At 44.3% G+C, this 15,699-nt stretch overlaps 1 protein-coding gene across 1 annotated transcript in view; it reads left to right on the top strand.

The window, feature by feature from the left end:
* The window catches only part of LOC148533788 (adhesion G protein-coupled receptor F5-like), a 481,437-nt gene that overhangs the window by 404,374 nt on the left and 61,364 nt on the right, over positions 1-15,699 (top strand). The window contains exons 9-10 of the mRNA XM_088467202.1: positions 438-617; positions 12,571-12,786. Of these exons, the coding sequence (XP_088323328.1) occupies positions 438-617; positions 12,571-12,786 (396 nt within the window). The remainder of the gene's footprint in view (positions 1-437; positions 618-12,570; positions 12,787-15,699) is intronic.

Here is a 15,699-nt window from a genome sequence, read left to right as displayed (position 1 = left end):
CCGGCCCGGGAGTGGGGGAGGGGCAGCAGCCTGCTGTGAGCTCCCCCTACCTATCAGCGCAGCATGTTGGGGGTCCGCCACAGGGGTGCCTGTCACTCAGGGTTATTGATGTTCCCATCACCTGGCAGCTACAAGGTGACGGGAACATCCATGGACACAGACTTCCTGGCCTCGCAAGCCGGCTAGCCTGTGTAAGCTGGCGCTTACTGAGCTCGCTGGTGCCGCGTAACATCTGTCGCAGTGCTGGTATATCGCAGACAGGAGGCGTTTCTTCACTGCAGACGCCTCCTGCAGTATAACAAGTTTAGCAGGACGGTATTACACAGCCTCTTGTATGTGGCCCTGCACTCCCTCCACTGCTGAATCAGGCCATTTGAGTACAGTGAAACTCAGTTATATCCTCGGTATATCCAACTGACTATTTTTTCTGTTTACAGCAACTATTACAGCATCGCCCAATTGGACAGTTTCAGCAGGCGAACCCCTGAATATCACTTGCCAAACTGCTTTTATAGCAGACAGCATGGACTTGAGAAAAGATGACACTAGTCCAAGACTAGAATATAATACAGAAAGCTCTACTATCCACATAAATAGCACGACCGTCGCGTGGTCCGGTGAGTAAAAATATATGTTTATATATCATTATGTTAGATCACAAAGAAAATCACTTGTTTATTTTAAAAAAAATTTGAGTTGGGCCTGGTTATGGCAGCTAGGGGATAAGCTTAAGCCCATAGTGGGATTTTGTTGTTCAAGGGAACCAAGGGCCTGATTCAGAGCCGGACGCTCTGACCAGAGCGCTCGCTCTGAATCAGGGCCCTCCTACCTAAAAATGGAGCGGCCTCCTGGCCACTCGCATAGCTGTGGGTGACCACCCACAGCTTATGCGAGCGGCCAAAAAGATGATCGCGATGGTCAAGACCATCGCGACCATCGGGCTTGTGACGAGACCCTGCGGTAGGGTCTCGCTGCCGCAAGCCCAGGAGTGCTTTTGGCTCTAAAGCACTCCCACTGACATCACTAGTGATGTCAGTGGGGCTGGCTCCAGATGGAAGGCGTTCCCATAGGAACGCCTCCATCTGGGCAGCCACGCCCCCGGCACGCCCACCAAAGGGGGCGTGCTGTCACTCACCATCGACAGCACGCCCCCTTTGGTGCGAGACCCATAGCGACAGCTTGGCTGTCGCTATGCGGGTCTCGCACATGCACACGACGGAGCTCCCTCCGTCGTGCGCATGCGCATTAGGGCACCATCGACCCGCTTGCGAGCGCTCAGCGCTCGTGAGCAGGTCTGAATTAGGCCCCAAGTTTGTATCAGTGTACCAGCGCCTGGCTAGGCTTTGCCTTTCTGTCCGAGGGCCTGATTCTGTTGTCTTTTGATACAGTCACATGTGCGCTTGTGCATCTTATGCTAATGCCGCGGACGATTTTCACAAAACTGAGATGCACACTTGCAGTGCCTTGAGACAGTGCATTTTTGTCTTTGTGCGTCTTTAGACACCACCATCGGTCGCGACATCAAAACTTGCACCAGTCCTATGGTAGGAGCCATTTCTCCTTCTGAGTGCGGCCTCCTGTGTGAGCGATTCAGCATCTTTGGACACAGCCATTTTCAGCGACGAACCCACAACTGCTTAGCCAACCCCCTGTTATCTCCCAGGAACGGACATTAAAATTCACACACCCTGCGTCCGATGGTGTTCTGCGTTTCTCTGAGTGCTGACAATCGGGACGCGTGACCTGTACCACTCAGATGCAGGCACGGCCAATTGCGTGCGTCATCGATGCTGGGTCCGACTGAGGATCAGGCCTTAAGTTTCAAGTAGTTAGAGACTTTAAATAAGAACTTACACTATATGGACAAAAGTATTTGGCCACACCTGTTAATTATTGAATTGAGGTGTTTCAATCAGACCCGTTGCCACAGGTGTATAAAATCAAGAACCTAGCCATGCAGTCTCCATTTGAAAACATTTGTGATACAAAATGGGTCATTCTGAAGAGCTCAGTGACTTCAAGCGTGGTACTGTGATAGGAAGCGTGGTACTGTGATAGGAAGCGTGGCACTGTGATAGGATGCATGGTACTGTGATAGGATGTGTGGTACTGTGATAGGAAGCATAGTGCTGTGATAGGATGCCACCTTTGCAATAAGATGGTTCGTGAATTTCATCCCTGCTGGATATTCCACGGACAACTGTAAGTGATAATATTAGAAAGTGGAAGCGTTTAGGAGCAACAGCAACTCAGCCATGAAGTGGAAGACCACGTAAAATCACAGAGTGGGGGTCAACGACTGCTGAGGCGCATGGTGCGTAAAAGTCGCCAGCACTCTGCTGATTCCATAGCTGAAGAGTTCCAAACTACCACTGGCATTAATTTGAGCACAAAAACTCTGCAGCGGAAGCTTAATGTAATGGGTTCCCATGGCCGAGCAGCTGCATGCAAGCCTCACATCAAGTCCAATGCCAAGCGTCGGATGGAGTGGTGTAAAGCACACCGACACTGGACTGTGGAGCAGTGGAAACATGTTATGCGGAGTGACGAATCACGCTTCTCTGTTTGGAAGTCAGATGGGCGAGTCTGGGTTTGGTGGATGCCGGGAGAACGTTACCTGACTGAATGCATTGTGCCAACTGTGAAGTTTGGTGGAGGAGGGATAATGGTATGGGGCTATTTTTCAGGGTTTGGGCTAGGCCCCTTATCTTCAGTGAAGGTCAATCTTAATGCTTCAACATACCAAAACATTTTGGACAAAGCTAGGCTTCCAATTTTGTGGCAACAGTTTGGGGAAGGCCCTTTTCTATCCCAACATGACTGTGCACCATGGAACAAAGCAAGGACTATAAAAAAAAAACATGGTTTGATGAGATCATTGTAGAAGAACTTGACTGACACGCACAGAGCCCTGACCTCAACCCCATTGAGCACCTTTGGGATGAACTGGAATGGAGATTGTGAGCCAGGCCTTCTCGTCCAACATCAGTGTCTGACCTCATAAATGGTCTACAGAATGAATGGGCACAAATTCCCACAGAAACCCTCCAAAATCTTGTGGAAAGCCTTCTAAGAAGAGTGGAAGCTGTTATAGCTGCAAAAGGGAGACCAACTCCATATTAAAGTATATGTATTAGAATGACAGGCCCTGTTGGTGTAATGGTCAGACGTACGAATACTTTTGTCCATATAGTGAGTAAGTAGATGGGATTGGGTCTTATATGCTCTTTAGAGACTGGAGTTAAGTTTCGGATGGCTTTCTCTACAGCCTTTTTCAGGACATCAAGAATTGTGGAGCTTGTAAGTTAGTAAAGGAAATGCAGCACTAGGTTGCAATGGCTTGAAGAGCACAGCAGTCAGTGAAAGTATTGCATTAGCTTTTAGGGTTGTCCAAGAAAGTTTTGCCTATTAGTTATAGGTTTCCTTTAGCGTACTGAGGCGTATATGCCATGTGAGAGGCAGTTCACTGCTTCAACATATTTCACTGTCTTCATACAATGCTCAGTTGTCAAGGTGAGACTATAGGTCACAATCAGATTCTAGCACTTGGTATTTTAGCGATGACAGGATTATCAGGAAGGGGAAAAGATGGAGTATGAATAAGGTTATGTGTATGGGTCAAAGATATGGTTAGAGATGTGGTTAGATATGATTGGAGATGGTGGCGAGGAGATGCTGGCAATATGCTAGATAGCATAATAGTGTGGCTCAGGCCAGCATAACAATGAACGGGTTGGTGTGGAAATTTAGGACCCATGAAAGGGAAATATGAAGAAGGTGAGGTTGCAAGCTTGCTATTTACGCGCCAGGTTTGGAATGTAAAAAGTGGATGGTGTTTTGATGAACCCTAAAGATCTGAAGGGTCAGCTGGGCCCTGCTGTGCAGTTACACCTTTCTGTGTAAGGGAGTCCATGCTATGGAAACGTTAGCGGCAATGCCAAAGCCCCAAAGGCATGATGGTCACAGAAGAGTTTTATCCGAGAGCATTGGTGTCATGGACCTCTCGAGCAGACAAATAGTGACTGGGGGCCATTCATGGTGATTGGGGACAATTAACAGTGAGAGAGAAATCAGTGAGTAAAAGAGTATATAAATTATAAATGGGTTATGAAACTTAGAGTACTTATTTACTGTATATCATTTTGCACTCACCAAGTGTTGGTGTCAGTTCTTGACAGGAGGAGGACCATAGTGCACAGTAGAGGAAACCCTGGAGGAAGCCAAGGTTTGTGGCATGGGAAGATGGTTGAGCTAGGAATGGGCATGTGGCATATGGTAGCGAGGAGAGTCAGTTCTGGTTGAGGTAGTTATGTGGAGATGTAAAGCTTATAGTCAGGTTTTATATGTAGGGCAGGAGAGGAGTGTTCCCTAACCTTTTACCCTTTGGAATAATCTGGCATAGGGTAAAAAAACAAAATTTCATGCAGTTATGTCATAGTATGGTTTGCAAGTTCCCATTAGGGTCTTGGTTACGTGAGACAACCCAAGGAAATCCAATGTTATGAAAAAGGTCTCCTCATGGTCATGGCACTGACATCGGTAGCATCACTGATAGTGCCACTTTCCAGGCCTGACAAAGAGGAGCAGAAGATGGGAGGCAGGGGGATGAGAGACACTGGGCCTGATTCAGACCCGGACGCAAGTGGCCGTTCGCTCGTCAGTCGTACGAGCGGAAAAATTTTAATTTAAGCGCTCGCTCGTATGTTCGCTCGTAGCTAACCTTCCGCCACATATTCTCCCAACCCCTCCTCTAGCTAGCGAGCGTTCAAAATAGCGAGCGTCCGTCTCCTCTTTGGTTGCATGGAGCGCTCGCACAAGTCAATTCCGGAGTGTGGCCCTGTCAGTTTTCGATTGCCTGCTATTTCATTCTGCAAACATACTTGAATCGATTACTGGCAATCACTATATTAATTACCTTAATTGTTATTCATATGTTTGCAATCCTGTTTTTTTTTCAATGTCAATAAACTTTATTCTTGTTAGTGTGTGTAATTTCTTCCGCAGAATACGTACGGTTTGACCAAGGGGATGGTTTTTCGAAATTAATAGTTTGTTTGAATGCTACTATTGTTTTGCGTTTTTTTTTATAGACAGATTTTAATACTTTAATTTTTATATTTAAATTAGCTTACGCATGTCACTGCATCAAGCCTATCATAACTCACATTATATTTGTGAGGGTGTAGGTCACATGACTCATACAATAACCAATAAAATTGTTCCTGTTAATTTACAAAGTACATTAGCCAATCAAATTTTTTCTAGGACCTTTATTAAAACTGTTTTGTGTAAAAAAAATCATTGCCATCATGAGAGCCACCGCTTTTTGTAGGCGTGAGCTACTGGTCCTCACTGAGGTGATGGACCAGCGAATAACGGACCATCCGCCCCCCATCACCAACCTACGCAAGCGGAGGGCCTACGTGAAGGTGCGCCACCGCCTGCATTCCCTTGGCTATCGCCGAAATATAGGGCAGTTGGAACGCAGGTGGTCGGATCTGAGGCGCAGATCCCCACGCCTGCTGGCCCTTTTGCGTCTCCGGATAGTGCAAAGTAAGTGTTTCTGTGTATGTTTTTAAGTTTTTGTGTTATTTTTTTATTTTTTTCTCATACCTGCGTGTGCATGTTTACAGTATATCCCTGTTGGTTTATTTTGGACATACCTGCGTGTGCATGTTTACAGTATATCCCTGTTGGTTTATTTTGGACATACCTGCGTGTGCATGTTTACAGTATAGCCCTGTTTTTTTATTTCTTCTTTTTTGGCCAAAAAAAATTATTAAAAAAAATTCGGTAATTAAAATAGTTTTTCTCCATCATTTAGGGGCAGAGCGGATAGTCAGACATCGCAGACGTGTGTCTTGTCCCCTATCCCCCACTCCCACCCAAACATCCCCTGCCCACTCTTCCCCAAATTCCCCCTCCACCCCAGACCTTGCCATCCTTCAGTCCCTTCCCTCTCCTCACATTTCCATCTCTCAATCTTCCCCCTCCCCTCAAACCCACCCTCTCTTTTCCTCACCCTCCACTTCGGCCAACATAAACCCTCCTCCTTCCATGAGGCACTGGCCCACCTCAGTTGAGGAGGAATTCTGGGCTCCAGGCCCAGTCACCAGTGTGACCGGTATGTTTACATTTTTAACTATGGTTTTTTTGTTTTTTTAGGAAAATATTTTCATTTGGTTGATGTTGTCCTTTTGCCTGTGCAGTTCAAAATAGTAAAGTAGTTTAAATGTTTTTTATATATATATCTTTGTGAAACAATGTCAAGGATGTTTTCCCCTTACACATATGACACATGTCCAAACACTCACACTTGTGTCTTTCTTGTTTACGGTACCAACAAATGTCGTAGTTTTGCTTAGGTTAAATACATATGTTTTTTTTTTATTTCTTCTTTTTGGGCCCTTATTTCTTTGAAATCTTTTTGTTTGGCATTCCTTTTTTTTTGGACATGTTTTTGTAACTGCTGTTTGTTTTTAGTATAGCCAGAATTTTTTGGGTGTTTTTAAAATCTAAATGAAGGTGTTATTTTAGTAATCAGCACATTTTTTTTCCCCACAGAGGCCCAGAGGCGTCACGAGGAAATTAATGCAGGATTGCTTGGTCTTCGGGGCCATGTAATTGCCATGCTGGTGGCATTGGACCACCTTTGTGCGCTCCTGCGCCACTAAGTTTTTGGCATAACCAAAAATTTTATTAAAAAAAATAAAGTTTTGTTGGAATTATTTAAGTCTCATTCCTTTTCTGTAAATCTTAGATTGTTGAACCTTACATAAGTCTTCTATTTGTCCCTGTGTTTTGAAGTAATGTAAATTTGTTTGTAGAAAGGTCAAGTAAGTATGTAAGCTTGCAAATTAAACACATAACAATACCAATAGGTTTGTAGAATTAACGTTAAAAATTGAATATTTATTTTTTGGGGTAATGTAAAAATGAAAGCTACCTGCTTAGGCCTAGAATTGAAAACATATTGATTCACCATAATACCTTTGGTGTTTGTTTTTAGCAACAAAGCAGGGTACAAAAGTTTATAAATTAAGAAATTACAGTATTAGGCATTACGCATTTTTGCATTTTTTTGAGCAGGTTACACTTGGTTGTAATTTACGAAGGAAATGGTTGGTTAACGTAAAAATAACATTTATTGCACACAAATATTAAACACCAAGTGAATCGACAAAATAAATTCACACATTGAAAACACACTCAAAAGTCCAAACCACACTAAAATCCCTCCCCAAAAAAAGAATCAGGAACTGTTTGAAGAAGTAGCATGCCAACATGAATCCACAAATGAGGAGAAGAAATCATTGTTCCCGAAGTTATATCCAATGTGTCCACATAAAGTCATTTGTGTTGATCAGGTAGTATGCATGGATTTTTATGATCATTTTAGGGAATAAAACAAAATCAACAAAAAAAAAAAGTTAAAAGTGTACATTAAATTATTACATGTCTACATTGTGTAAATTAAATTAATTTGTGGAAATAATTACCTAAAAAATCTTGCAACAATTTCATCACGTATGGTCCCCCCACATACTGACCTCCGAACAAACTCGGGGGGGCCGTCCTCAGGCAAGGCATCCTCTGGCTGCATTGAGACACCACTCCTTATGGCGATGTTGTGAAATATCCCACACAGGACCACAATTTTCGAAACCATAGCCGCCAAATACATGAGGTCGCCACCAGAGCGGTGGAGGCATCTGAATCGGCCTTTTAAAAGGCCGATACAGTGCTCCACCACCTGCCTGGTGGCTGTAAGTGCGGAATTATACTGACTTTGTGGCCCTGGTGTGGGAACCAAATAAGGAGTGAGCAGCCAGGGCGTGCAAGGGTAACCACTGTCTCCTGTGAAAATATAAAAAACAACATCAGGACCATTGTGTACCAAGCTTTGCATAGGTTTCAACAGAAGGTGTCAACTTACCCAGAAGCCACGCATCACCAGCTTGTAGGTTGTTTAATTTGTGCCAAATCCTTGATTGCCGGATGACAAAGGAATCATTTGCACTGCCTGGGAATTTGGCATTCAGGGACAGGATCTGGAGGGAGGCATCACATACCACCATTACATTCATTGAATGAGAGTGCTTGCGGTTCCTAAATATTGCCTCCAGACTTGCTGGAGGCTGAAGTGGTATGTGAGTGCCATCCACAACCCCTATGATTGTGGGAAGCCAGCAATTTGGTAAAAATTAGCCTTCACCACATTAAGGGAACCCATATCCAATGGCATTTTAATAAAATGATGGAGGTGTTTAAAAAGTGCATCCATCACTGCCCTCAGGATCCTTGAAAAGGAGGACTGGGAGATTCCTGCCACTATTCCCACGGTGGTTTGAAAGGATTCTGAGGCACAAAAATGTAACACCGACATTAATTGCGTAAGTGGTGGTATTGCTGTAGGACTGTCAATTTGCCATTCAAGATCACTCTCTATTAATGAGAGAGTGTCTATGATGATTTGTTGCGGCAGACGGTAGCGCCTTAACACATCATCTGGCATTCCAAAAAGGGTGACACGTGTTCTATATATCTGGGGCCTTGCACGCCTACGAGGCCTACGCCTGGGACGAAGTTGAGGTTGGTCAGGTTCTGGAACCATGGCCAATATAATACGACCAACATCAACCTGAAATGTTAAGCCAGGTAGTTATTGTTTTAGACAAATGTGGTAAGAAAAATAAACTTATTTTTTCAAAGAAAACCAAAGATTCTTACAGGCCTGGGTCATGTCATGTGAAAATCCAACTACATTTCAAAAGGAGAAAATATTTTTAAGATTAATTTTATAAACTAGGAATTACACCAAATATAGTTGTCTAAAATTTAGAGAAGGAAGCACACATTAGTTCGCAAAATAGTACGCTACATTTAGACTTAAGACATGATTTTACACAGAACAAGCACACATTAGTTCGCAAAATAGTACGCTACATTTAGACTTAAGACATGCTTTTACACAGAACAAGCACACATTAGTTCGCAAAATAGTACGCTACATTTAGACTTAAGACATGATTTTACACAGAACAAGCAAACATTAGTTTGCAAAATAGTACGCTACATTTAGACTTAAGACATGATTTTACACAGAACAAGCACGCATTACTTAGCGAAACATATGCTAAGACCAACACATCTAATTTGTGAATTAATAAAAACAAAAACACTTACCAAAAACAGACAAATATCAAGAAGTTCTAAAAGGTCACTTGGGCTCCAGCCAAAATAACTGTAAAAAAAATAAATAAATAAAAAAAAATTCCTAAAAATTATTAATAAATGTTTTGGGGATTTATGGAAATACTTACTCAAAAATATAAATAAAATAGCAAATAAAAATACGCAAAACTGCTAACTTAAAAAAAAAATTAATACAAAAACGCTCCTTAAAAAAAATACAAACAACTCCTTCACGCTACACTAACCAAAATACCAACCACTACACCGAAATTCCTCCAACAATCCAAAAATGCCACCTCGAATGGAGTCACACCAAGCCATAAATAGGCTTTATTTTCCCGCTCAAATTAAGGATGGACAATAGGAGCGCACAATGAATGATGCGGCCGAATAATGCTGACGCATGTATAAAAACGTCACTGAAGGCCCAAATCGGTCTGCTACATTGAAAAAAGACAGTGAGTACAGAGCAGCAAAGTACTAGCCAAGAGACGCCATGTAAGTATTTGTTTTTTTATGGGAAAATGCTTATGTTTAACATTACATTTTGAAACATTTTACTTTAAATTTTTTTAAACCATTTAAAAAAAAGGTGTGGAGGATGCCATGGAAGAGGCTGCTGGGCCTAGAAGGCAAACTAGGCCCAAAAAAAAAGGCAGCCACAATTCACAAGGAAGGAGATGGAGGTTTTGGTGCAAATGTGCAACGACAACCTGGCACAGGCACCAAGGAATATGGGTGCAACCCAGAGATGGAAACTGTGGGACGACATAGCCAGTGCTGTCAATGGGGTGGGTGAGTTTGAACGTTCAACCCAGGAGGTCAAACGCCGGTACGTAAAAACTACATTTGACTAAAAAGTGTTCACAGGTCCAAATACTGCAGTAATAATGCCAACTTTTTCACCAACAGATGGAGCGACTTCAAATATCAGCTTAAACAAAAACTGGCTGATAGGGCTAGGCATGCAGGGGGAACAGGTGGGGGTCCCACCCCTGTGTCACTTGAGCTCACGGATTTGGAGGAGCTTTCCCAGGGGTGTGTGCAGGAAGAGGAGGTGTTTGGCGTGTCGAATATGGATACCGACATGCCAGATTTTGCGGCTCCTCATGTTGCCCCAGGTAAATGTTGTAATGTTAACAACTCAGAAATGTGTTTTGTAAAATATCTAGATTTTAATTTTACTGTTTTCTCTTTTTTCTCACAGAGACACAGGTGGATGAGTCTGCTCCAGAGGTGAGCTTTGGCCGCAGAATTTCTTCTGGCTCTGCAGGGGAGGAAGCAGTAGATCCGGCTGGGGACCCTGTGGCAGACAGTCCAGGGCATTCCCCCTCGCAGGCAGTGGCCCTCCTCACTGATCTCAATGTTAAAACGGATCAGCACACCGAGATTCTGCTGAGGATGGACGCCAATCTGCTACGGGTGGCGGACGCCCTGGAGGAAAATACTGCGGCCAACATGAGAATTGCAAATGCCCTGGCGGAAAATACTGGGGCAAACGTACGAATTGCAAATGCCCTGGAGCAGCTCGTTCGCCAGCACATGTTGGAGCCGGCCTCCCTTCCTGCCAGAACATCAGGACCCTCCACCTCCATCCCTCCAAATGTGCCTAGCCCTATGCCTAGTCCAGAGGCCACAACATCTGCCTCTGGCCAGGCAAGCCGAAGGAGCTCCCGGCCCCGTTCCGGCTACCTCCAACCTCCAACCCCCGGCCAAACGGCCTAAAAGGCGATGACAGCACTGGCTAATTACCCCACAATCCATCTCTGTGTTTGCCCCATATTCCTTAATGACAACAACCTCCCTCTCCTTTCTTGTGAATTGTTTTTATGTTTTGGGTTTTTTTTAAAGTTCAAATGCCACTTATTTTGTGTGTGTGTGGCCCAAATCATTTTGATTTTTTTTTACCTTAAAAAAAATATGTTTATGGAAAAAATAAACAAAACCAAAAAAAATGGACACAATCATTTAATAAAATTATGATCAAAATCTGCAAAATTCTATTGGTGATTTATTCCAAAACTGGTTAAAAGGTAATCTCTCAAACAAACTTAGAAACAATACAACGGAAATAGAAACATTTAATTAAAAAAAAAAAATCAAGGGTTAAAAACAATTTATGAGTTTTAATTAACACTTAGCAAAAAACAAGAGGACGAATGGTTTGTTGTCCCCAAAAAAATTATGAAAAAAAACAAACATGCGTACAATATTGTTTCCCTAAAAAAGAAACACTTACAAATATTTTAAAAGCCCCCCAAAAAAAAAAACATTTGTTAGCTAATTGATTGTAGGACCCACAAATTAGCAGCTGAGTAGTTCACCTGCGTTCGGTTTTTAGCTACTAAAAAAGGTCTATTTGCTAAACACCTTACAAGCAGTTTTGCAATTAAAAGATGTTTGTTTTTGTGGCCTCAAATGATAAATCGCTACACCATCGATGAGCCCAGGGAAGTACGAAGAGACCATCGTCATTGTGGTAGACTATACCAGACCACAAGCTGAGCGAGCAGTCTTAATGGAAATTGTATGAGACAGTAACGTATCACTTGTTCCATTCACATTTGGCGCTCGCATAAGATAATTTATGTACGCCCAAAAAACGCCTCGACACGCCTGCGTTTTTCCATCTCCACCCCCGTCATCACCCCAAAACGGACAGTTCTGTCAATCACATTTGACATGTCACTTCCTGTCCGCTGTGTCTACGATCGACTGAAAAATTACCGCAATCAGACGTACGCACATGCACACTGTTACACTGACGCATGCGTGGTTGGACAACATCGACTGACTACGAACGAGCGGCCACTTACGAGCGCCTCTGAATCAGGCCCACTGTCCTTTCTCTGTTGATGTAATCATTATTGCTGTGGCCACTTTCCATGTACACAATTGTTGGTGTCATTTCTTTATGAGTTTACAGCCAGTGGCGTATCTCTGATGCACCCAGAACAGACACACTGTGCTGCAGAGTGCTCCCCTCCACCACTCATGCCATGTGTAGACCATGTGCCAGAGTCTTGGCTATCTTATACTTTCAAAGGCGTTGCTGGAAGTTGGTGCCACTGGCAGAAGCTACGGGTGGCATATGACAATGTTACTGCACAGGGGGCGCCCCGCTGCCAAAGGGCATCGCACAGGAATGTCATTGCATGAGTGGGAGCGTAATTGTTGTTGCAAGGCTAGTGCAGCGCAGTGAGACTAGCGCTCACCTATTGATGGTAACTCAATCTAGTGCTCTGTCTGTAAATCAGTATTTCCTAGAAGTCTATAATCCTATGTAGATTTACTGGAGCAGAACATATGACAATATATGACAGTGATAGTGTCCCATGTGTCATTTTCACACCTGTGTGGTTTTTTTTTTCAAAGGCACCTTCATATGTATCGTCCGTCATAACAGTCAGACCAGCAATACTACTATAACCATAGAGATTGTAGCTTTGCCTCGCAATCACACTGACGCAATACAAGTCTACCCCCTAAAGTCATATGTAAGTGCTTCTGGAGGAATTGAACGCCTGACTTGCTGTGTAATTGATGCTAATTATATCATAAATTTCTGGAATGGCAATAACTATACACTCGGTAAGAAATAATTATATACTCCTTACCCTGTTCACCATCTTTTGTGTTATTTTTTTGCCCCTCATTTTCTGTTTCTCTTGGTGATGGTGAAAGTACTTTCTGCTTTAGTACTGTGGGGTCTGTCTATGTACTAAGCCTCTGAGAGGAGATAAAGTAGGCGGAGAAAAAGTACCAACCAATCAGCTCCTAACTGTAAAGTGACAGGAGCTGATGATTGATTGTAACTTCGTCTCTCTCCAAGCTGCTGATGCATTGTATACTGGGAGAAAGGGGAGGGGGGCGCTACTGTCACAGCAAAGTCTTGGGCACCGAGAGGGGGGGAGTGGGTACAGTTTACCCGGCGTCGCTTCCCCCCTCTCCATCACAGCAGCTCGCCAAGCCTCCCACGATTAGGCCACACCCCCTCTTTTACCCGAGCCCAGCCAGGCTCTCTACGGCCCTGAGTATAGTGGGGGGGGGGATCTGCTGCTGCTGCTGTCACTGTGTCCTGGAACTTGAAGGGGAAAGTGGGGGTTGTCCTCTGCTGTTTGCTGGGGGGGGCTATATACGGACAAAATAAAGAATGGTTTAAAGCGCTCTTTTTAGGTTCAGTTTTCTGTCCCAAAACCGTTAAAAGATTATTAAAAAAAAATAATTAAAAAATGATATGATCATATAGTCACTTTTATACAATTCAGATATTACTCAATTGATATTTCATGCAATCCAGTCTTGATATTTCTGTAGGATTTCTAATCCCTGGTCTCTCCAATAGGTTTCCACACTATTACCCCTCAGCGTCAATATATTTGTTGCATGCAGTGGCGTAACTACTGCCCCCGCAGCCCCCGCGGTGGCTTGGAGGCGCTGGGTAGCTTGGGGGCGATGGGGGCAGTGGTTACACCACTCAGTGGCCGAACTCCCGTAACTACGGAGGGTGCGGTCACACCTCCATCTGCCGGGCGCCCACAGAGTGTGTTACCAGCGGGCGCCCGGCACCTATTCAAACCCCCGGCGGCAGCCGGAGGATGTAGCTCCCTCGGTCTTCCGGGTCCCGCAGGGCACTATGGGAGTGACGTCATGGGCAGAGTAGCAGCCTCTAGCTGTGCAGCAGCCTAGAGGGCTGATAGACTTGGCAAGATGATGCTGAGATGCGCTTAGTGCCGCGGGGATGACACTAGTGGCAGTACACAAGATTGCGTACACAGGACGCTGAGGTGCGCGTACTGCTGCCGGGATGACAGCGGCAGTACACACAATCGCATACACTGGTGTGCAACCTGTGCCGCCAGGTTGACACAAGCTGCTGGATACTGGGTTGCGCACTCTGGACACTGAGTGCGGTCTGTGCCACCTGGATGAAACAAACGTCAGAGGGCAGCAAATGCAAACCGTGCCGCCAAGATGACACAAGCGGCAGGTAGTACAAATGCGGACCGTGCCGCCTAGATAATACAAATGGCAGAAACAACAAAGCTGACTGGATACTGGGAACTCGACTGGATACGCTTAGAACAGGAAACACGTGAAAGGCTATCACCGGCATTGGAGCAGCGTTCACACCAGGAAGAAATAGATGCAGGAGCCAATTCAGATCAATCCCGGCATGATGGACAGGAGGTAGGAGGAGTTTCAGTGAATACTTGCACGGTGTTTGTCTCGCCCTGCATGGCTTGTGACAATCTGGTACAGAGGCCATTATATGTGTATGGGAATGTAGTGCTGACAGCTCAGGTACTGAGGGGAAAGGCTACTTATCACCATCTGGTACAGAGGCCCATTATATGTGTATGGGAATGTAGTGCTGATAGCTCATGTACTGAGGGAAAAAGCTACTTATCACCACATATATGTGTATGGGAATGTAGCGGGAGTGCTTTCAGCTCTGTTAGAGCCGAAAGCACTCTGGGGCTTGCGGCAACGAGACCCTACCACAAGGGTCTCGTCGCAAGCCCGATGGTCGCTATGGTCTTGACCATCGCGACCATCTTCCTGGCCGCTCGCTATAGCTGTGGGTGGTCACCCACAGCTATGCAAGCGGCCAGGAGGCCGCTCTAAAAAAACAGAAGGCCGGCCCTGATTCACAGAGAGCGCTCTGTCACAGCGTCCGGCTTTGAATCAGGCCCAGAGGCCAGTACAGTATATGTGTATGGGGATGCAGTGCTGACAGCTCACTTACTGAGGGGAAAGGCTACTTATCACCATCTGGAGATGGTGATAAGTTTGTTTAAAAAAATTAGATATTTATCTGCGAACACAGTTATATAGATATGATCTGGAGAAAAGTCCCATTGGTGACAATGGCAGAAACTGTCATTTCAGTAAAGTGTGAAAAGTTAGAGAAAACATAAATTTCTCCATACTTTTCACTGCACTTAAATATGGAGAAAACATAAATATCAAATTTTCCAGCTTTTATGCTGTAAACATTAGATAAATATGTTTATTACATATCCCCCTTAAACTTCCTAACGACTGATAACCCTGTGACCAGTGCCAGATTAACAACAGGGCAGGTGGGGTGGTTGTACGGGGACACCCACACATAGCTACGTGACTAGTTTAGGGGGCACCATGACATATGTGAACTGGGGTTTCTGTGTAGCATAATATGAACTGGGGGCATTACAGTTTGTAATACATTTATGGTACTGGGAGTGTTTACGCATTATACTTTTTAATAACATCGCCAGCATATCTTATTGACAAGTTTATTGCAGTGTCACCACATTTAGTTGCCTTGGGACTTCACAAATCTTAATCCAATCCTGCCTGTGACTCTACTGCATGATATATATCTTATACACTTTATCATAAAAAATGACAGACAACAGTGTGGTGTTAAATCGGTCAAACATACACAGAAGCCTACTCGCTGTTTTTCAACTCTCCTTCCAATTTTACACGTTGGACAAACTGGGGTGGATGGTGTTG

Source organism: Taudactylus pleione, unplaced genomic scaffold, assembly GCF_031769625.1.
Source record: "Taudactylus pleione unplaced genomic scaffold, aTauple2 ptg000070l, whole genome shotgun sequence".
Taxonomy (NCBI): domain Eukaryota; kingdom Metazoa; phylum Chordata; class Amphibia; order Anura; family Myobatrachidae; genus Taudactylus; species Taudactylus pleione.
The sequence above is the reverse complement of the archived record's forward strand: the minus strand, read 5'-3'. Positions and strand labels throughout refer to the sequence as shown.